The 23,212-nt window shown below is 47.4% G+C and overlaps 1 protein-coding gene across 5 annotated transcripts in view; it reads left to right on the top strand.

Moving 5' to 3' along the window:
* Positions 1–21,692, top strand: part of KCNQ4 (potassium voltage-gated channel subfamily Q member 4) — a 153,049-nt gene extending 131,357 nt beyond the window's left edge. For 2 of the 5 annotated variants that reach the window (XM_061596951.1, XM_061596948.1), the window contains 6 exons: positions 359–403; positions 13,955–14,172; positions 15,295–15,397; positions 16,954–17,085; positions 18,205–18,340; positions 19,770–21,692. In XM_061596951.1, coding sequence (XP_061452935.1) covers positions 359–403; positions 13,955–14,172; positions 15,295–15,397; positions 16,954–17,085; positions 18,205–18,340; positions 19,770–19,988 — 853 coding nt within the window. In that variant the 3' untranslated portion in view covers positions 19,989–21,692. The remainder of the gene's footprint in view (positions 1–358; positions 404–13,954; positions 14,173–15,294; positions 15,398–16,953; positions 17,086–18,204; positions 18,341–19,769) is intronic. The other 3 variants (XM_061596950.1, XM_061596949.1, XM_061596952.1) reach the window with 2 other exon arrangements.
* The last annotated feature ends 1,520 nt before the right edge of the window (positions 21,693–23,212 follow it).

Raw genomic sequence — 23,212 nt, 5'->3', positions numbered from 1 at the left:
GGGATGGAAAAGTGGGGTGCAGAGACAGCCCTGAAAGTTTGAGCGTTAAAGTGCTGAAAATCAATAGTATGGTTGTCCCATCATAACAAACAGCCAGCAAAGACATCTTGAGACTTTTAAAAATAAATCTGCCACTCTCACCAGGGCAGACTTGGCAGTAGTTGCAGCCAGCTGGATTGTCTTTATTGTATGAAGGTCTACGTTGCTGGGTCTAAATAGGTCCCCCATTGAGTCTCCTTTGCAGTCTCTGCCTCATTTCATCATCTTTTTCTCTCTCTCCTCTCCTTTACTTCCCTTCACTCCTCCTCATCCTCTCTTCACCTCCCCATCTTCACCATTCCCTGTTCATTCCTGGAAGTTGGAAAGAAGACGAAGCTCCGCCCCACAAGTGTTTACGTCTAAGGTAACCTTTCCCTTAAAGCTGCGGTGTGCTTTGATTCCCCCTCAAAAGTGAAACCGCAGGACAGTAGGTTGTCTTCCAGAGGTACTGATGATCTGCAGCCGCTGCTGGGGGAGAGGGCATCAAAGCCAGACGTCATGGTGTATGTTTGTGTGTGTGTGGTGATGGCTGGTGGCACCATGTCAGTGGGGCAGGGGAATCCACTCCTGGTTTTTGAACCTTTCAACTCCTGGAAAAATTCAAACTAGAACCCAGAGCAGATTCCACTGCCCCACTGACATGGCACCACCGGCCGCCATGCGGCCTTGCGCACACATGCATGGAGGCAACATAGCATCAGGAAAGAAAATGGCACAATGTTATTGCAGAGTCATTGCCGTCGTGCTTTTTAGCCTCTGAAGCAGGGTAGCCGACAGGTCCTCTAGAGGTGGTGTTGGACCTCTGGCCATGCTGGGCTGATGAGAGCTGGAGTGCACCAACATCTGGAGGGACACCATGTTGGCTGCCCCTGATACAGGGAATCATCAATGACCCCGGGTGACATTTTGAGAGGTGCCATTTGCCAGTCCCAGGAACGCTAAAGTGGATAGACAACACTTCTGGAAATGGGTTTTGATAGCAGGCCATTTTAGGGTCGTAGGGGCTCAGCTTGTTGCCCCCACTAACTTCTCATCAGTGGCCTTCCACAAAGTTAGTTGCTGACACAGCTGTGGTGTTTTACTGCACAGTTGCCCGTTCCAGTGTTGAAAAGACTGTGTCTTGTGTCGGAATCACGACCACAGAGAGGCGAGCCTTGATTTTTCTGGAACCACCTCTGTGGAATTGACTCTTGAGCAATGTGTACAGCTGGCAACATGGAGACAAAGAGCAAGAAGTAGGAGAAATTGTGTGCCCGGCACTGCATCAGATCATCCTGTATGAAACTGGTGATTTGCTGAATCTAGTTACATCTCTGAAAAACACTTCTCTTTTTTAAACCCTAAGGTGTTTTTTTCCCAGCAGGTTTTTGGTAACAATGGCTTCCTTCATGGAGGAGGTTCAATAAATTGTCTGTTCATGTGAATTAAGACTCAAGAATAACGTCAGAGCGAAATACTTAGTTGCGTTTATCGTTGGACGATTCGTTCTGCAGGGGACGGTGTACACACACTCACTCACACATGTCCGTTACTGCCAGCCTCAGCACGGCTTCCCTCCTCTTGGATTGCCAGCCTAACCTTTCTTTCCACCACCCCCTCTTACTAACTTCCTTCCTTTTCTTTTTCCTTCCACCTTTCCCCTTCTGTTGTTTTTTTCCCCCTTCCCATTTCTCTAGCCAGATCTTTAGTAGTAAAAGGAATTTCTTTCGGATTCACACCGGCTGGAAACAGAGGTACCAAGGCTTTGGATCTGCTGCCCGAGAGATGTTTTGGGGTTGAATTGCTTTTTAATTCTGGTTGCATCGTGGCCCTTGGTGTGGGTTCCCCCCCTCTCCTTTAGATAGAGGGAAGGCATGCCGCCCCAATGCGCAATGGAGATGTGCATGGTGGGGGAGGGAGGCTCCTGTCTGTATCTTGCTATGAAAGTCCTTCCTTGGTGGGAGATTTGTTTGCTCTCCTGTAACCAGATGGTCAGTCTCCAGTGCAGCTTGAGAGGGAGAGTTTATAAATATGTTTTGGCTGACAACATGGGCATATCGAAACCATAAATAAGGAGAAAGGGACTATGCAATGTTTTCAAAACTTTTTTAAAAAATATTTCCCTTCTTCCTTGTTCTAAGCCAGCCTTTCCCGACTTTTGGGTCCCCAGATGTTACTGAACTTCAATTCCCATCATTTCTGACCATTAGCCGTGGTGGCTGGGACTGATGGGAATTAGAGTCCAGCAACATCTGGGGACCCAAAGGTTGGGAAAGGCTGTTCTAAGCCTTTTGACTTCCCTTCTACACCCCAATCATCTATTCCAAAGTAGGGATGCAAGGAGGCAGCGATTTCTGTCTTGTCTTGTGTTTGACACAATCAGCAGTTTCCATTCTGCTACAGTTTGGCTTCTGCTAAAACCTACGTTTTTTGTCTCCTGTGGCCAAAACTAAGGTATTGGATTACGTCTGTAGCAGCTGGTAGCTCCATGTCAGTGGGCCAGTGGAATCTGCTCTGGGTTTTAGTCTGAACTATCAAGGAGCTGTCCAAGATGCTAAATTGACCGAATTCTTTTTTAAATTCGGCCAATAGGAGGGAAGTTTTAGTGTCTGGCCCTCTGCAAGTTCAGACTAAATCCCGGAGTGGATTCCACTGCCCCACTGACATAGAGCCACCAGCTGCCACTGGATTGCGTAGTTAATTTCAGTGGAAGGGAAATGTCAAAAGCAAAGCAACATAATTGCTTAAGTAACATTTGTGGACTGAAAAAAACAATGGTAGCAAATACTGCTCATATTCACTTGTGTGATTCCTGTTTCTGACCTTGGATGAACAAGTGAATTACGGCAATTCCCACTCCCATTTCCAATTAAAGTCTCCAACATCCTTATTCGAGGGTTGGCATTTGATCAGTTAGAAGTTGGTCAATTGATCAAAAACTCCAATATTTGTAAGACATGAATTTTATCAGGACAGCGTATACAGCAGAGAGAATCTCCCATGTTTCTAAAAGCAGCCTACTTTGGAGAGGACTCCAGAACGTCATTCGCAAGTCCCTCTGAGGTTCAGGGGGTGGAGCCTGGTTGGGACAGAAGATGGCACCTGGTGGCTCAGGGTGGGGCTTGTTGAACAAGGGACAGAGTTGATAGCAAAGCCTCTCATCAAGGTAAGCACAAAACAGATTGCCCTCCTTTGCTACTGGCCTGTCACCCTGACAATTTATTCCTCTCGAGAACATTTCACGAGGACTAGCAACCCTGTGCTAAAATCCAACTCTGCGGAGGAGGGGGTTCCAAACTGTGGTCTGTGGACTGCCAGCAGTTCACAAGCTTCATTCAGGCAGTCCCTGGCATGTCTGTGGGATTGTGGTTGAAGTTGGGAGAGGGCACCTTCATTGCACTAATTGTTCATATAGATGTTTAATTGTATTTTTATTGCTTGTTTTGTATTTTACTGCATTGCAATTTGAACTCTGTGGCATACAACAAAATGCAATCTGTAAGAAATGAAAGAAGCAGTAAAAATACAGAAGTCATACAGCTTCTAGCACTGTGCATTGCAAATGTTACCACATGTAGAAGAAAAGTATTAAGCGGTCTGCCAAGAGCAATTGTCAAATGGTCCGTGGGGAAAAGTGTTTGGGAACCGCTGCTGTAGGGCAGAGCGCCAGATCTCGGCGGCTCCTCCCACCCACAGTAAATGCAGTGGGAGCCATGGCTGCTGGACATTTATGAGCTGTGCTGCTGCTACATGATGACTTTTTGCTCCTTGAACTCTCTGTTCCAATCTGCTGCTGGGCTGCTACTCCCATCAGCCTCAGCCAGCATGGCCATTGTCTGGAAAGGATGGGAGTTGTAGTCTGGCAACATCTGGAGGGCCACAGGTTCCCCTCCCTGCCCTTGTTCCTTTTGAAGTTCAGAGGTGCCTGTGGCTTTTTGGATGTGGTTAGCAAAAGCAGCTAGTCTGTGTGGCTTCCAAGTGGAGATGCAGGTCAGGGAGCTTTCCTCAATGAGGTTGCTGTGCAACCTTGCTTCTAATGGGGCTGGGGAGCACATTGCTGTCAGATGGCCCCATGAAGCAGTAACAGAGGTAGACTGCCGCTTCCATCAGTGCTCAGCTGGGCTCCCTCATCTTTACCCTTTGCAATGGCTCACTTAGCCCCTGTTTTTAGAAAGCAATGGAGAGAACAATTTCACTTAATTCAATTGGGAGAGTTTGGCTGGTGAGGCTTGTATGGTTCATTAAGGGCCCTCCCTTTCTCTCCCCCCCCCCAGTAATCCAAGCACTGCCAAAATTAAAAGGAGGAAGGTGGGATTTTCCCAAGTTCTACATAAAACAACTCTCACAAAGCTGTGCTGGAGATTTGCTTGCCTGGAGGTGCTTGACTTCAAAGTGAGCGTGGAATAACTCTTAGGGCCAGTAGTAACCTTGTGGATTCTCTCTCTCCCTTTCTCTCTCTCTCACATACATACACATACGCCCCACACACCATTCCAGGGGAAGTGGTTCCATTAGCACGGTGATGTCACCACTTTCCATGGGTGCATGGATTCCAGTTTGAGCTCTTGCTCACATGGCTGATAACTACACCCATGTCTAGGACTTGAAAATCTCTAGAGGACACACTCACCCCACAGTACTTAAATTGTATTAGACCACAAAAGAATCTCATGCAAGAGTAATCTGTTGGCCCCGTCCTCATTTTTTTCCTAGGATTGCATTCATGGAATTAAAAGTTGGTGATTGTCATGGATGGGCTGGATCAATTTTCACCTGCAGGAAGAACTAAGAGTGATAGAATATATGTTGCACAAGGGCTGGCCCTGAAGTTATTCCTATCAAGTTTTGGATGAGTTGCATGGGGGAAGGGGGGGGGAGGTTGAAAATCACCCAATTGATACAACCCAAGAAACAAGGCAGACAAATCATTTTGTCCGAGCACTTGCTTAAGGTGGAGGTTTTTGAACTGTGTCTGCCAAGAAACCCTAGGATGACTTGAAAGTTAGGGCTCATCCATCCCTCCTTTTAATCTGCAATCTGACCCCCTTGTGTGTCACCAGCATTCATATGACATTCCCCTCCATTTCGGACTTTCTCCTAGTTAAATCCTCACTTCCCCTACCCTGCTATAAACCGATTGTTTTTTCTGTCTGGATTATTAACCACTCTAACCTCTGTAGTGAGGATGTCTTTCCATGCTTTTTTGTATTATGGGCAGATGACATTAGATCCCATCCTCTGTCCACGCCTCTTTGTCCTTTGTTACAGTTCATTCCTGCTTTTCTGGTACTAAACCAGGGTACTTCCTCCTTCTGGCTTCTGTAGCTGTATTGCATTGCTTTAAAAAAAACCCTACTATTTTGCGATCAAACATAAAATCAAATGTTTAATGAATCACGTTTCCACTTAAAAGTTATCTTGCAATATTATCCAAACAAAGGGCAACAGACTTAATTGAAAACACAGCAAACCTGCACATGTCAGATAGACGTTTTTGTACTCTTCCAGAAAAGCGTAGGAAAAGCAAAGTACCGTTCTGGACCAATCACTGTAAAGGGGTGGACTTAGGGGTGTGACTAATGCAGATGCGAATTAGACCCCCCAAAATTAATGCCCTCGCATATGGATGTGAAAATTCGGGTTTTAAAAAATAAATCCGAGAACATGTATGGATATCAAGGCCACCAAATATCGAGGGCACCGAACATGGAAAACATGAATTTTGAGGATAGGTATTGGTATTTCCTCTGCAAGATCATTTATGGTGGACAAGCTTTCTAGAATGACAGCTTGATCACAAGTACTGATCGTAGCAAGCTTCTTTGTATTCAGTCAGTCCATTGATCCATCTAGCTCAGTATTGCCCACACAGGCAGCTGGTTTCCAGGGTTTCAGGCAGGAGTCTTGCCCAGCCATACCTGAAGATGCCAAGGATTGAACCTAGGACCTTCTGCATGCAAAACGATATGCTGTACCACTGAGCGATGACCCTTCCCTCAGCACAGCAATGTACAGCTGCAGGGAATGTCGAATGTGCTCAAGGGTGCAATGTCAGTTCTTGGAGGGCAGCCTTTGCTGACCTGGTGCTCTCCAAATGCTTTGGGCTGCAACTCCCATTGGCCTGAGCCAGCATGGGCTGGGGCTGATGGGAGTTGTAGTCCAAAACCGTTTGGAAGGTACCAAGTTGAGGGACGCTGTTGTAGGGCAATGGTGGAGCCTGGGAGGCCTGCGGTTAGTGCTTTCCATGAACTGAGAGTCCGCTTTAGTCAACTGGCCTGCAATGCAGCAGGGGTTCCACTGAAATCAACACCAGAAAGTGGCTAGCATATAAAACCAGGGAATATGAGGAAGGAAAACCAAAATGCTAGAAAAATAAGTGTTTATATGTACTCCAAGTCCAACGCCTTTCAGCCTGTGTATATTTAGGCCTTCATCAGGGGCTGTAGATAAAAAGGCAGGGACAAATTTACTAACATGAACATTTTCATGGAACTAAATTTGTCCCTGCCTTTTTATCTACAGCCCCTGATGAAGGCCTAAATATACACAGGCTGAAACGCGTTGGGCTTGCATTACAAATAAACACTTATTTTTCTAGCATTTTGGTTTTCCTTCCTCATATTCCCCTGGTTCCACTGAAATCCCCTCCAAGTAGAGAGAGTTCTCTCCAGTTAAAAAGATTGAAAACCACTGGTGCAAAGGACTGATGGGAGAAGGGCTCCAGAGCAGATACAAAATTCTCTCTCCTGCTGCCCAATTCAGATGGTGCTCTGGATTTTGAGTGTGGCCAAGAGCTGGTCACTCTCAGACATCCACTTCTTCCACAGCCAACACAGCAGCACATAGTAAGCCTGAATGCTGCAAATCTGAAATGTGTCTCCTTCTGTGATCTCCTGAAATGTGCCTTTCCCGTTGTGGAGGCTGCCACAGCAGAGATTCGGTGAGCTTGCATGTTGCCTTGCTTACATGAACAGATGCTCTTCCTGTGAGAGGGGGGAAATGGTCCAAGGGCCTTGTAAGTAAGTGATCTAAAGTCAGTCATACTACAAGCCCTATAAAATTAGTTTTAAAAAATAAAGCTTAATAATAAAAAAAGGGGTTGGTGCTTCTCTTCCTAAGTGGCCCACTTTCCCCCCTGTTGACAACCTAAGGGTAAAGCCGGAAGGCTGTGCTTGGGAATTACAGAAAGTCTGAAGCCCCATTGCAGATTTAAAGCATATCTGCAGAAATGGCTTTTCCTGCTTGTCACATTTATAGAGATGGAATGGCGAACCCTAATCTGCACTTACTTAAGCGCATTCCACAGGTTCAGTTGACTGCCTGACATTCACTTGAAAATGCAGTCCCTTACAGGCACAATCTGTGACTTACCTCTTAGCCAGATGTGTCATGAAAATGGACGAGGGGTGTATTCTGTATGAGTCCTCCTCAGAGTAGAAGAGACCCATAGAAATTCATGGCTGTGCTTAAGTTAGGTCAATGGATTTCTCTGAGTAAAGCCCACTCCTGTGTGTGGCTAGCCATGTGGAAACAGGCCTGTTTCCCTTTTCGGTGAAAGGTGTTGCTTGAGAAAAGCTTTGGTAGGCCTGGATTTCTTGGGTGGAAATTCTACCCTGCTTTCATTCCACCTGTCTCAGGTTCTGAAATCCATTTCAGATTCCGGAAACTAGGACTGAATTGACTGGAACATGAGAGGTTCCATGGGGCTGGTGGTTTTTCTGGATAGCCTAAGGTTGCCCATGCACAGAGGTCTCTGGTGCCTACATGATGTGGTGACATTGCGATGGCATGCATGGTCTAGCCTACCATCTCTATGCTAAAGCTTCCAAAACCACAGATTCTGGCGAGTCTTTAGCCTGAAACAGCCTCCCCAGCCTGCTGTCGTACAGAGGTTTTGGACTGCAACTCCCATCAGTTGTAGTCCAAAACATCTGGGAGGGCACCATGTTGGGGAAGGCTACTCTGGAACATATTGACACCCCCTTTGACCACAGGATGCTCCTTAATTGAGCCTCTGACAGACCTGGTCTGCCGCTTTACCGCTATTTTAATATTTAGGGCTAACAGTGTTTTGTTGTACAAAAGTGGAGGAATGCCTCCCAGAGAAGCTTTTAACTGAAGTCTAGAAACTTATATTTCTTTTGGTGTTTTGGTTTTTTAAAAAAGAAAGCTGGTGAGACTGAAAAGTCAAATTCTGTACTGTTACATTCACCTTTGTGTGGATCTTATGCCAGATGGCTACTTCCAGGGCTTGTTGACTTGCCACAGTGGTTTGATGTGGTGATCCCCTTGCATAGGTCCCCACCCACCTCAGAAAGGGGCATATGATTTGGTCTGGGTCATGTGGCATGGCCTCCAACACTGGATTACTCCTACTAGTGATTCTTTCACAGCTGGATCCTAAAACGTTGTGGGCCAATGCTAGAGATGTCTCAGAAACTTATATTTCTGGATCTTGGAAAAATGCATTTCAGGGATTTGTAAGGCTCGCCTCAAATACGGGATAAGGGTTATGACCCCAAGTCTGCTTTTTTCCCTCTTCTGTGTAAGATTTTTATCTGCTGCAAAGAATTCCCCTCTTTCTCCCCTTCCCCCAGCTAGCACCCAAACTTTATTAGGAACTTAAGAAGCTGCCTTTTACTGAGTCTGGCCATTGCCCCTCCTAGCTCACTCTGACTGGCAGCGGCTCTCCAGTATTTCAGGCAGGGAGTCTCTCCCAGCCCTACCTGGAGATGCTGTTGGGGATGGAACCTGGGACATTCTGCATGCAAAGCAGATGTTCTGCCACTGAGTTACAGCCCGTCCCCAACAGTAATAATTTTTGTATACTGTCCTGTGCGTTTCTTTAAATGGGAAGACAGCTGGGGGCATAAGAAGGTGCCTTATGCTGAATCAGACCATTGGTCCATCAGATGTTTTGTCGACACTGACCGGCAGCAGATGTCTCAGGATTTTCCCCCCAGCCATACCTGGAGATGCTGGGGGTTGGGAGCAGAGACCTTCTGCATAGTGCTCCAGTAGCAAGTGAAATCTCTCTCTCCCCCACTCCCACTGCCCCAGCATTCTGGTGCCTTGCAGTAGCCCCAGAGGTTTGCAATAGCCCTTCAAAAAACTGCATTTCCCAAGGTTTACCTGTGGCTGGGGACACAGAAAAATGTAGCTTTCTGAAGGCCCATTGCCATGTCGGTTCCAGTTGATTTGAGAATTAGCTAGTCTTTGAGCCAATCTGGTTTGATAGAATAGGGGTGGGGGGAACTAAGGCCGTCACCAATCAGTAGTTTTCAACCTGTCTTGGTGGAAACCTGGATGAGCAGAACATTTAGAAATGTGGCCACTTCCAGGATGTGAGAAATAGTTTGGCACCCCACTGCCCATGCCATATGCAAATGGAGAGGAATGTTTCCAGCCCAGAACATAAGAAGCTGCCTAATACAGAGTCAGGCCATTGGCCCATCAAGCTCAGTGTGGCCTACACTGACTGGCAGTGGCTCTCCAGGATTTCAGGCAGGAGATGTTCCCAGTCCTACCTGGAGATGCCGGGGATTGAACCTGGGATCTTCTGCATGCCGAAGCAGATGCTCTGCCACTGAGCTATGGCCCTTTCATGTGTTCTAGGACACATCCTTGATTGATGGGAGGGCCAGCAGATCTGACCAGCCCCCTTGTGTGGGCTGCATGCCTTGCAACAGGGGTGAGGGACCTGTGGGCTTCTAGATGGGCTACAACTCCCGTCACCCTTGGCCATTAACCATGGGTTGATGGGGGTTGGGATCCAACATGCTCCCCCATGCTCAAAAACATACAGAGGTTCCTTGGCAGATGAATCAGTTTAGAAAAGTTTCCTTGAAGGTAGAAAGTTTAACAACCAGTGCAATAGCTCTTGCGTTTTCTGAGCTTGTAAATTGCTTTTTTTTAATCTGACCATGGATCTAGAACTAGGCTCTCTCAAGTAATACTTTGCCTGGAAAGTGTAATGTATAACTTAACTCTCTGAGTAATAACATACCCGCACACATACACCGCTCTTGGATTATTATTTTTAATGAATAACAGGTTAGAAATCTTCTAAATACATCCCAGACTAAGAGTTCTAATTTTCCTTGCAAAATGTTTTCTTTTTTAACAATTATCATTTTGTGGTTCTCTTTTCCTCTCTTTCCCAATGGAACTTTAGCTACCCCAATTTTCTAGAATATTCCAAACTCAACAGAATAGGGCTTGGAGATTCTGGCCTTTTGGAGGGCTTGCAGAAGGAGACAAATCTCTTGAAGCTGCACAAGCTGCCCAGTTTGATAGGTTTGAAATCTATGTAAAGCAATTTATAATTGATGGATTTTGTTTTTAATTGCTTTCCACAGCCAAGGAAGTCTCAGAACGACTTACAACAAAAGTAAAAGAAAAAATACCATTAAACAATACTGAAATGGAAATAGCCTGCCTTCAAGTCGATTCTGACTTAGTATTCAGAGAGGGTTTACCATTGCCTTTCTCTGAAGCTGAGAGGCAGTGACTGGCCCAAGGTCACCCAGTGAGCTTCATGGCTGTGTGGGGATTCGAACCCTGGTCCCCAGGTCGTAGTCCAGCACCTTAACCACTACACCACACTGGCTCTTCTACACACACTAAAAGTGCTTGTCCACTATAGGCAATTGTAAAACAAGAATATCCTCTGTCACCCCGCAACAGGACAACCACCTAAAATACCCCCCAAACCAGAATAATATTGTTGCCCAAAGAGGTCTTTGCTTGGTGCTGAAAATATGACAATGTTGGTGCCAGGTGAGCTTCTCTGAGGAGTGTTTTGCAGGCTAGGGGGCCAGCACTGAAAAGGCCTGTCATCTTGTTGCTACCCTCTAAGGATCTTTTGGAGGGGAGTATACAGAAAAGGGCCTCAGATTGTGATCGTAAAGCCTGGGAAAGTTCTTATGGGGAAAGACGATCCTAGATATATTGGGGATCCAAGCCATATGAGACTTTACAGGTCAAAACCAGCACTTTGAATTGGGCTCTGAAACAAATTTGCTGCTCTCTTCCACAGTCTGCTTTGCTTGGGTTGGAGGCCCTAACTTTCTATCCAGGGAGATGTTCTGGTCCGTTTAGCCAGAACATCAGCTGAAAGACTCTTATTTTAGCTAGTTAACGTACTCCCCAAAACCTCCAGAGTATCCAAACATCTTTCCAGGCATTCTTTGTCCGGTGGTGTCTTTCAATCTCTTTTATCTGTTTTATGGTTGTAATGCTTTGCTGTTTTGTTTGTTTTCTTTTCCAGCCTTTACAGTAAGTACCTCAGTAGCACTCTGGACTCGAAACAGAGTTTGCAGCATGAGTTGATTTTGTCCCTTTCCCTCTGTCCTCTCACCTGTTTCTTTGTTAAACTACAACAGAAATGAGCCGTATATGGTCAGCAGTGTGTGTGCTACAAATTTATAAAAAATAAAAATGTCACATGAAGGTAACCCAAATAGTACAAGAAGCTGGATTCAGCAATCTGATATATATGTTATGCAAATATGCATGATCTCTCTTACTTTGCATAATTTATCCTGGTTCTACTAGTAGTCAAAGGAAGGGGTAAGGAGCTGTTCAAGGTACTAAAACTCCACCCCTGATTCCTGCAAATCTTACTCAGAATTCAGCAATTTCAAACACATCATTAGCAATGATGAAGACTAGAAACTTATTTAAAAAATTTAAATATCTGATATTCTCATAAAGTCTTAATTCTGAAGTCATTGTTGCATTTTGTGGGGGGGGAGGTGTCCTTGTGGAACTGTAGTATACATGCAGCTCTGATTTATGGTCTTGCCTGTTCCCTAGAGAGTTCTTGCCATGCTTTCAAACTAAGCATATAGGGGAGAATTGGTCCCTCCTGCCTTTTCAGGAGAAGATCTTTTTCTAATCCTGAATAGTTAGGACACCCTTCTCCAACCTGATGCCCTGTTTTGACTACAATTCTCATCAGGCCCAGATACTGGCTGAGGATGTTTAGAGTTGTAATCCAAAACATCTGGAGGGCACCAGGTCAAGAAAGACTGAGCTGAGTAGATTTAGCTTTGACATTGGTGGGACTCTTGACTGGGACTCTTGAAACAGTTGTCTCTGTCTTTTTCAGCAATCAATAGTTTAGTCTTTTCTTTGCCCTATCACAAGCATTGCAAACGAAGCATCTCTGGAAGCAGTCAAAGTCATTTGTAGAATAAAGTTTTTTTTTTAAAAGCAATCGTTATTTGCAAATAAAGACAAAGACAAAAAGTACAAAAATATCAGCACTACCAAAGTTTATAGAACTATTTGTTCACTAGTCAGGACCACAGCATGCATTGGAATCCCCTGCACCACACTTTCAGGGCACATTCAGGACCCTTACCGGATCGGAGGGGGCCCTCCAGATGTTGGACTCCAGCTCCAACTGGAGAAAAAAATAGTAGGTTAAACAAACAAACAAACAAAAGCCACGTCAGTGACCCACTTGAGATATCTGAATGGCTCATGTGCAGGATTATACAGCCGTCTGGAAGCGCCCTCTTCATGTGTTCACATATTCAATACATTGATGAGATGATGAAATATATTGAGAGCCTGTGACATCCCTCCTCCCCCTACCCCATGCCTCCACACATACATATCAAGATCTGGGTCTCACTGCAGGGTTAACCAACATGATGCCCTCCATTTAATGGTAGACTACAACTCCATCACCCCTGACCATTGACCGTACTGGCAGGGGCTGATGAGAATTGTAGTTCCAGCGATATCGCAAGAGTCTCACATTGGCTGCCCCTGCTCTCCTCTCTTGACCCACCTCACTCTTGTTCACCCCAGAATATATAATGGTCCAAACCACCGCAGGGTAGTTGTCTCTGGTGGGTGGGATCCACAATTTCACAAAGATCAATGAGTGGCCAAAGATAATTGTGACCAGGCCAGGGCAATGGCTAGCAACACCTATTCGTAACTGGAGCCTGCAGTGAAGCAGGCTTCATACTGCCTGCTCAGTAGTGAGGACTGATGTTTCAACACTCGTGTCTAGCTCTTTTCTGCACCCCCAGAGAGACCTGTGGGCCCAGAGCCCAGGCTTGGGTAGACGCCAATGGCAAAGCCTCATTCTCGCTTTACGAAACCTGCCTCTGAGCTGTACAAGTGGAGCTGTGCAAGTGGAGTCCTGCGTGCAGCCCACCTTAAAACCCTCCAGATAGAAAACTAGCAAATCAGGGAGAAAAGGTTCAGGGCTGGGAGGTGGTTCTGTGGCAGGGATTGCCAGTGTGACATCCTCCAGATGTTGGTGGACTCCAGTTCCCATCACCCCTGACCATTGGCCATGCTGGCTGTGGCTGATAAGAGTTGTAGTCCACAACATTTGGAGGGCATCAGGTTGGCTACCCTTGCTGTATGGAGTTATGGGGGGGGACCTGCAATCTGGAGTGGTAAGAGTCCAGACCCAGGTGCGCTACCTCAGCCTAGGTCTCCTCCTTTGAATGTGAGGTTCCTGGATACAGCCCCCAAAGTCCTTGGCAAGATGACCAGGCTGACACTCCATGGCATTCCTTGTTTATAGAGAAGGAGATGATTACCGCAGGCTAAATAAGAACCTTAAGAGTCTTGGTTCGGGTAAAATACCCTTTTATTCAGGTTTGGCTTTCGGAGCCTTGGAAAATGCCCTGTTTTTAGCCTGCTGTGACCAGGCTATTCTTTGCCCCAAGATTTCCTCCCTGATTCAGACAGACATGTGGAATTGGTGTAAGACTTCAGGACACTGAGTCAGCTCCAGCCAAACCCAACTCTCCATTGGAAGCAGTGAACAAGTCCACTGGTGAGCAGAGTGCAATGTGGCAGATTTCTCTCTCTCTGTCTGCCTCTTGCACCCTCCTGCTCACATCCTCCCCAGTTCAAAAGCTTCCCACCTCCCTGTTGACTCCCTACCCTGACTCCCTTGCAGCAATAAAATGGGCATCAAGGACCGCATCCGCCTGAACAATTCCCAGAGGCAGGGCAGCCGGGGGAAGCAGCATCTGGTCCCACCACTCCGCCGCTCTCCCAGCACTGAGAATGTCAATGAGGCCATCAGCCCCACCAAGGTGCAGAAGAGCTGGAGCTTCAACGACAGGACAAGATTCCGGGCCTCATTGAGGCTGAAGCCTCGGACACCAGTGGAGGGTAAATCTCAGAAGCAACCAGGGATTGTGATTGGGTGGGAGGTTACCAAGGGTGTTCCTAAGCCAGCCTTCCTCATCCTGGTGCCCTCTAGGTGTTTTAGACTACAACTCCTATCTGCCCAAACCAGCACTGGCTGGGGTTGATGGGAGTTGTAGTCCAAAATGGCCGGAGGGCATTAAGGCTGGCTTAAGAGAAATACAGAAGGGCTGGGGGAGAATGACTAATAATGACGCTCCTCCATTTTGTCTAGAGAATCTACAAAACTGAAAGAATCATGGTGTTAGAAGGGAAGAGGCTTATTAATTTTAACAAATGAATTAACAATTAATTAACAATTAATTTTAATTGGTCACCTTTTGCAATATTCACTCAAGGAGGCATACAAAGCTTTAGAAAAGGCCATAAACACTTTTATATTACGTTATATCTTGCCTCCCCTCCAAGCAGCTCAAAGCAACACACACGGTCCCCTCTCCGCTCCATTTTATACAACTGCAATATATTCTAAAATTCCTTTCAAGTATCTGGCGTCACTGTGGCATCCGGTGAAGTGTTTTCCTTCGCCTGCACCAGCACACCATGCAGGCAAAGGAGCAGAGGTTTGCAAGTGCTGCCCGTCAGCTGAAAGACGCAAGGCTTCTCAGTAGGGCCTACCCAATCCAGGGACCAAAGTATGCCATGAAGAGGCAAACAGACAGCTCTCTAAGTTGCCTGCAGAAGAGAGAATTCTGGAAGGCTCAAGGGAGTGGGCCAAGCCAGATGCTGCTGCAAAAAAGGACGTCCTACAGTCATTAATCAATCTGTTGGAGGAACCCCAGTTCCAAATACAATATTGAGAGACTGAGTATGCAAAAGCAAACCCTGCCTACCCTGTTCCCCTCCTTCAAGCATCACAATTTTTATTGCAAAGCAAGCCTACACTATCCAACAGTCTTGGGGGAGGGCAGCAGAGGAGGGTGCACCAGGATAAAGCAAAGCAAAGGGGAAACACACACAAGATTGCCATTGGAGAGAAGCAATTCGGGGGCAAGTGAGCTAAAGAACTTGCCTAAAACTGACCAAGGATGGCAGAAATGCCAGACAAGCCATTCTCCTCCCATGAACTTGTGTTTCTGCCCACAGCTGATGGACCCACAGAGGAAAGCAGTGAGGAGAAGGCCTACCAGTGCGACTTAACCTTCGAAGACATCATGCCTGCCGTGAAAACACTCATCAGGGCGGTGAGGTGAGCCCTGCGGGGAGAGGAGCAGGAGGGCCGTGCTCTTGGTTGAGGCTCCATGGAGCCTAGACAGCGGCACTATTTTGCCTTCTGTGATTTTGGGTAGCCCATTTCTACCGTGGCCTCTTCGTGGACTGAGGCTGGGTACCTGGGTTTTGTTTTGACAACTTGAACTTCGAGATGCACAGGCAGGAAGGAGCAGACTTAAGGGAAGGGCCATGTCTCACTGGTAGAGCACCTGCTTTACATGCAGAAGGTCCCTTGCTTCATCCCTGGTATCTCTGATGGCCATGCTTTGCCTCCATGGCTGCTGGAAACTGCAGGAGGGGAGAGAGTGCGGTTGCACTCAGGTCCTGCTTGTGGGATTCCCACAGGCTTCTGGTTGGCCACTGTGAGAACAGGATGCTAGACTAGATGGGCTACTGGCCTGATCCTGCAGACTCTTCTTATGTTTTTAAAAGATCTCAAGTGGTAGATCCCTCTTCCCCTACAGCCTTGGTGAGTTGTTTTCAGTTGAAATCTACACTAGCTGCACCTGCAAAAGGATATTGTAGATCGGGGAAAGGCATAGAAAAGGGCAGCCAGAATGATCTAGAACAGCCTTTCCCAACTAGTGGGCCACCAGATGTTGTTGGACCACAACTCCCATCAGCCTCAGCCAGCATTGCCAGTGGTCAGGAAAGATGGGAATTGTGGTCCAACAACATCTGGTGGCCCACTAGTTGGGAAACGCTGATCTAGAACAACAGAAAGATTCCATCATTTGGGGCTTTTTAGTTTGAGAAAAAGGAGAGTAGGGAGAAGTCATAATGAAGGTGTATAAAACTTTGCACAGAGTGTAAGTGGAGAAAGATAATTTTTTTTCTCCCTCTCTCATAATACAAGACCCCAGTGTGGTCATCCAGTGGTGAAGCTGATTAGTTGGCAGATTCAGGAAGGACTTCTTCAAGCAGCACACAGTTAAAACTGTGGAATTTGCTGCCACAAGATGTAGTGATGGTCACCAACTTGGACAGCAGTAAAAGGCATTAGACAAATTCATGGAGTATGAAGCTACAAGCCATGATGGCTATGTACTGCTTCCAGGATCGGAGGCCTCCAAATACCACTTGCTGGGGAACTCAAGTGGGAAGGAACCCTCTTGCACCCATGTCCTGCTTGTGAGCTTCTCATGGACATCTGAAGCCATTTTGGCATGTAAGTGGCATATAAATTAAATCATGATGATGGTGGAGGCATCTGGCTGGCCAGTATGAGAACAGAACACTGGACTAGATGGCCCTGTGGCTTGATCCAGCAGGGCTCTTCTTAGGTTCTTACTGGGCTAGATGGGCCAGTAGTAATGGGACGGTGCTAGAGAATCTGCTTTGCGTGGAGGAGGTCCCACAGTCAACCCCTTCGTATTCCCGATGAGTCCCCCACCTGTAACCCTGGAAAACTGCTGCAAGTGAGACAAGCAATGCTAGAGAGACCACCGGTCCAACTCTGTATAAGGCAGCTTCATGCATCCAGTAACCCAGCTCCTTCCCTCAAGCCTTCTGGATTCTTAATATTTTTTGCAGAATCCTCAAGTTTCTGGTGGCCAAGAGGAAGTTCAAGGAGACATTGCGTCCGTACGACGTCAAGGATGTCATTGAGCAGTACTCAGCTGGCCACCTGGATATGCTTGGCAGAATCAAGAGTCTCCAGACACGGTAAGTGGAGCTGCCAATGCCCACTTGGACTTTGGCTTCACTTGCAGCTCCTCAGGAAAGCTAGTTCCATCCCAGAACCTGATGCCCTCTGGGTGTTGTTAAACTACAACTACCATCCTCACTGACCATTGGTCGTGCTGGAAGAGGCTGATGGGAGTTGGAGTCCATCAGCGCCTGGAGGTCCACTGGTTTCCCATCTCTGGTCCAGAACAGACCTCTTTCTACTTATAACTTCCACCCCACCCCTGGCAGCTAAACGCAGCTACCAGCCAAGAGTTGCTCTAGTGCGATGGATAAGAGACATAGGCTGTGTACAAATATAAACCCTACATTGAAAGCACATTTTCCCATCCCAAAAGAACCATGGGAACGGTAGTTTCCTAAGGGTGCTGGGAATTGGATCTCTGTGAGTACCCAGGATTCTGGAGAGTGGGGAATGTGTCTTCAATGTGCTTTAAATGTATGGTGTGTACGCCCTGGGTCAACTTTCACCTTTTCTGTGAACTTGTCAAGTGACTTTAAGTGATACACTCCTTTTCAGCCTCAGTCCCACATCTGCAAATGGGGGATAATATTCATACTGATCTACCTAACAGTAGTTCTTTAGGATTCCAACAAGAAGATAGCAGATGTGTTTGTTGTACTCTTTGAACTTTTGAAATGCCACACTAAGCTTTGGAGAGCTTCTTGTGGTCCACCAGAGTCTTTAAAAACCTCTTGTTAATGTCTGCCTGGGACTGCAAAAAAGGCCTTGGGGGAACAAGCACCTGGCAGGCCATGGCCCGTGGCTGATGGACTGTGTTTGCTCTGGTTTGCCGCCCACTGTTCAGGCCATTCTTTTTTTCAATATATATATTTATTATTTATTTATTTATTGCATTTGTATACCGCCCCATAGCCGAAGCTCTCTGGGCGGTTTACAACAATTGTATATATATAAGCCTTTAGATGATGGCTGATGGTTTTCAGAGGCACTGTGGCCTGGACACACACTCCCCTGATTGCAGTATGTTCTAACAACAGCTTTACAATCCCTCTGGCAGTTGTTTGCCCGTGGCATGTTGTTGCGTGTATGGCTTCATTATCCTGCCTGCCTCTTTTCTCTTTCCTGCCTGGCAGCGTGGATCAGATTGTGGGCCGGGGAGCCATCGCTGTCGACAAGAAGGCACGAGAAAAGGGGGAGAAGCCATCGCTGGAGGTGGAGCTGGTGGACGAATTCAGTATGATGGGCCGAGTGGTCAAGGTGGAGAAACAGGTGGGCCTGGGAATGGAAGAGGAGGAAGATTCCTTTTTGCTTACCATCATTTGGGATTACAAAAGTCAGTATTTACTGCAGGAATGAGAAACACCTGTGGTTCTCCACATGTTGTTGGATTCCCACTCCCATCAGCCTTTTTAGCTACCATGACCAGGGGTCAGGGATGATGGGAGTTGGAGTCCAGCAACATCTGGAAGGCCAGAGGTTCCCCAGCCTTGTTTACTGGGATACTCGAGGTTGGTTCAATGCCCTTTCTGAGAGCTGTGCTGCCATTTTAATACTGCTCATGCCTGAACCAATCCAAGACAGCACCCTCTTGAAAACAGATTCCCCCCATACTTTAGATCAGGGGTGGGCAGGTTTCAAGCTTTGATGGATCTTCCTTGGTTTTGCTAGAAGAACCCTAAGATCTGCCAACCAGAGCCAAGTGGAAAAGGCACACAACTCGAATGAAAGGACAAGGTATCTCTCAGCACATTGTGAGCCCAGGAAATTATTTTTTTAGAACCAGAACTGAACTGTGCTCCCAGTCTTCTCTTTATTTCAGCAGCCTCATTAAGGCGGAAAAGTAATTTCGTTTCTGCTGTTGTTAAACAGTTGGGAGTCAGATATCATTGCAAATCACCTGGAGATCTACTGTTAGATCCAGATATACCTCCCGCCCACCCCTCCTGTATATGTGGTAAAAATAAGGCTGCATCTCCAACTGAGAGACTTAGTGGTGATATGATCAAGAAATTGCATTGAAGGCTTACTCGAGAGAACTCTGCTGTAGCGGAGACAGACTTTGCGAGACTTCTTTTTTGACCGGTGGCTCACCCGACTTTCGGCGCTGTGGAGGAGAGTTTTCCCTTTGGCAGCCTTTCTGCTCCCTTCCAGCACACCAGCTCTTTATGGCCTCTCTCTGCCCCGCTCTGCGGCATGGCAAGGCTCAGATGAGATGCAGGGCAGGTGAGGTCCAAGCTGGACATCAGGCAAGGCAGGGTTCCGGCTGAACTCCGGGGAACACAGAGCTCTGCAGTTGCTGAGCCCCTGTATGGTGACAGCAGCAGGTGCAGCCTGATAGTTAGCACCACTTGTATGGCAAGACGTGCTCTGCTTAAGGGGCCCAGCGTTCTCTACTCTTACGGAGCAGCAGAGACTCAAGTCTTTCAGGGTCTGCTACAGTGGAGGAAGGCAATGCCCCATCCTTGGCCAGGGGGGCAGCATTGGCCCCACAGGTTCATCTAGTAGCAGCACCTCTGGAGCTGGCCCTGCTTGCCCTCCCCTTTCAGGTTCAAATGAAGAGGAATCAGACTCCTGCTTTCCAATGCCCTTATTCATTCTTTCTTTCTTTCTTTCTTTCCTTCCTTCCTTCCTTCCTTCCTTCCTTCCTTCCTTCCTTCCTTCCTTCCTTCTTTCTTTCTTTCTTTCTTTCTTTCTTTAGGTCCAGTCGATTGAGCACAAGCTGGACTTGCTGCTGGGCATCTACTCGCAGTGCTTGCGGAAGGGGTCTGTGAACTCCATCAGCCTGACAGCCATGCCCATCCCCACGGGGGATCCTGACATCACCTCCGACTACCACAGCCCCGTGGACCAGGAGGACATCTCTGTCTCTGCTCAGACCTTGAACATCTCCCGGTCGGCTAGCACCAACATGGACTGAGACGGTGCCCACTCCAGCCACCTGATAGTTACACACCAGCCATATTCGGGGAGGCAGAGAGGGGATCTCTCTGCTCCCAGGGCAGGAAGAAAGGGTAGACAAACATTACCGACTGCTCTAAAACAGACAATGCTCTGTGTGAGCGCTAGGCCCTTTTCACCCTCGCCACATTGGCAGGGCTCCAACAGAGACTCTCTTTCCAATGCACCTCAACTTTACTTGAAGTCTTCCAGCTGCAGGCAAAGCCACATTCGCTGGGTGTTCCAAGAATGATGCGGGTTTAATACCCCCAGCGCAGCTGTTTATGGCACGGCTCTGGCTTTTTAAACAAATGCGCTAAATGACTGCACCTGTCAGTCATAATGAAGAAATCCCGCTGGAGTTTTGTGCTGGTATTTAGAAGCTGAACTTACCAGGCAGAGCTTTCTCTGTGGAGAGGGAGCCACGCTCCCCTGCAACACAACACAGAGGTATTCATCCTTTGCACCTTAGCCTTTGACAACACCTATAAAGGTCCTCTGCTACCAAAAGCATCTTTGGGTACAGCCACCTTCATAGGGGCTGGGCCCTCTTTTGGCAAAGAGCCACCAAGGCTGAAGAGCTACCTTGGCCTTCAAGCCTGAGCGACGACTTTCTGTTCCAGCAAACCTTGCAAGTGGTTCCAAACCCTTAAAGGCTTTTATCTGACAGCCTCTGACTCTGGACTTCTACCTGGTCGGAGACGCTTACTGACAGCTATGCAAACACTAGGCAATACTTTCTTCTGCAGTGCTAAGCAAAGGACGTTGCGACTCGAGTGAATGTGGTTTCTCATCTTAGCATCTAGAAGAAAAATAATACATCTGGCAAGGCCTAACCCTGCCCTTGGCAGCCTTTAAGCACCTTGGTACTTCTCCTGTTCATCCCACCCCCCTAGCTAGTGGGCATTGCTCTGTACCCCAGATATCATAAGCACAGTGGAACCTGCCACCCAGGGGAAGAGCTTCCCAGGTGGGGAGCAAACGTTATATGCAACCATCTTGAATATGCAACCTGAAATCAGTCTTTACTGTCTGCCAATGGGCTAGGAGCCTCCCCAGAGTAGTAAGCTAGCAGTCCTTACGTCTTTATACGCTCACTCAAGAAAGCCAAATCTAAATGGCTGGGAGCAGAGCAGCTCCAGGTAACCTGCAGGGGGCGTTGCATCTGATTCCTGCCTTTAGGGTAAGAGCCAATCTTAGTCCTGTCCCGGAGGAAGGGCAAGGATGTTGTGCCTCCCTTTCATCTAGTAGCATTAGACTCTAACAATTAGGGTAATGTGGGGTCTGGTTCTTGATGAAGGAATGTAGGGCCTTCTGGGGTAGCTTTAAATCCTCTCTTCCCTCCGATCACCTAACAAATCCAGCACCTTCGCCAGCGGATGGGCCTTGGTTAATCTCTGATTTCCACCCCTCTTTGTCTGCAAGACAGCTGGTTATGCTGCCCTCCTGCGATTTTCGTCCAAAACTTGGTTCCAGCATCATTTCAGCCTCTAGGCTTTGCCCCCTGGGGGGCTGTTCCCATCCTGATGCCAAGGTGCCAGATCTTTTATTTATTTTCTGTGGTTAGCGTATTGGACAAGACCTAGGAGACCAGGGCTCAGATCTCTGCTACTCAGCCATGAAGCTCACTGGGTAACTTTGGGCCAGTCATAGTCTCTCAGCCTAGCCTACCCCAGAGAGTTGTTGTGAGGATAAAATGAGGAGGAAAAGAGCCACGTACGTCCCCTAGAGCTCCTTGGAGGAAAGGTGGGATATAAATGTAATACATAGCATATATTTCCTCCAAGGAGCTCAAGGGGGCATGCATGGCTCTCCTCATCCCCATTTTATCTTTACCACAACCCTGTGATGTAGGCTAGCTTTAATGAAGGAATATAGGGCCTTCTGGGGTAGCTTAGATACTATGCCTGGCCCAAAGTCATCCCGTGAGCTTCGCTGCTGAGCTGCATAGACTTGCACCCTGGTCTCTCAGGTCCTCGTTCAACACTCTAACCACTACACCACACTGGCTCTCATCTTACCTTCCGAATTAGTTTCGTTTGCTGTTTTCTTCATCTTAGTTGTAACAGGTGTCATTACAGACGTCAGTCTTCAGCGTGCTTTCCTTGGGAAAGATCAGTGGCTCAGGCCCTCTCAACACATTACATATTCAGGTCTCACAAAAAGACAACAATCATCTCTTAGGCAGGGGTGGGGGATCTTTTTTAGCTGGACAGCCGCATTCCCTCACGGGCAAGCTTCCAGGCTGCACAGATACAGGAGTGGGTGGAGCAACAGATACGGCAGGCTACATCCCAACGAAGCAAAAGTCAGTGGCTTCCACATATACTCACCCACACCCTGAACACCTTCTCCATCCAGGCAATCAAGAGGCATTATAGCAGTTCATTCCAGCCAGATGAAAGCACTTGTGGGAGGGGGTGGGTCAAGGTCAGTGAGGGGGCATAGTCCTGGGATGGGGGGATCAGTTAGGAAGGGCCATAGCCTGGGAAGAGTCCTGAGGGCCAGATAGAAAACAGGCCCCAGGACTGAAGGTCCTCACCCCTGCTTTTAGGAATACACCCACAACCAAGTAACATGCAAAAGAGTCAAATGTGTCTCACGTGTGTGGTAACAAGCATATTGAAAAGCCAAACGGCATTGCAGCTCTCTGCTGAATGTCCCCCAGTTTCAGACCTGGGTTTAACTGCTGCTTCAGTGGTGGCCCTTCGATCTGATAGTTTGAGGTGACTATATTCTTCCTCGCTTCCCATTTCCTTTGCACATTTTTGTTAGTACAGAGCCATCCCCCAATAATTTACAAGCTCGAAGGGCTCGTTCCTTTCTGTCTTTTCTTCCCTTTCGCTGGTCTCTACTTGGCTGCCTGAACTTCACAGTGTTCCACCACGACCCCCACTTAGAGTTTTAAACAGGATATCAGATTCTCTTCCCCTTTGTTTTTATTCCGTTTTTCCCCATTGTTTCTGTCTTCCTCTTCCCCATTGCTTTGCCTTTGCCAATGCTATCCACCACCACCACCACCACTGCCATACATGAAGGAGAGGGAGGCTTAAAAACTGGAAGGGTATCCCTTTCTTTCAGCTCACAGGCAACTCTACCAGCGGCGGTGTGGTTCAGTTGCCCTACAGAGAAGGCCCCAATTATCAGATCAGGGGCAAAGCCCTGCTTCCATTTCACGTCTCCTTAGGGTGCATGCCACAAGCC

The sequence above is a fragment of the Rhineura floridana genome, chromosome 15 (assembly GCF_030035675.1).
Source record: "Rhineura floridana isolate rRhiFlo1 chromosome 15, rRhiFlo1.hap2, whole genome shotgun sequence".
Classification (NCBI taxonomy): Eukaryota; Metazoa; Chordata; class Lepidosauria; order Squamata; family Rhineuridae; genus Rhineura; species Rhineura floridana.
Note: the sequence above shows the minus strand (reverse complement) of the source record. Positions and strands in the feature narration are given on the sequence as shown.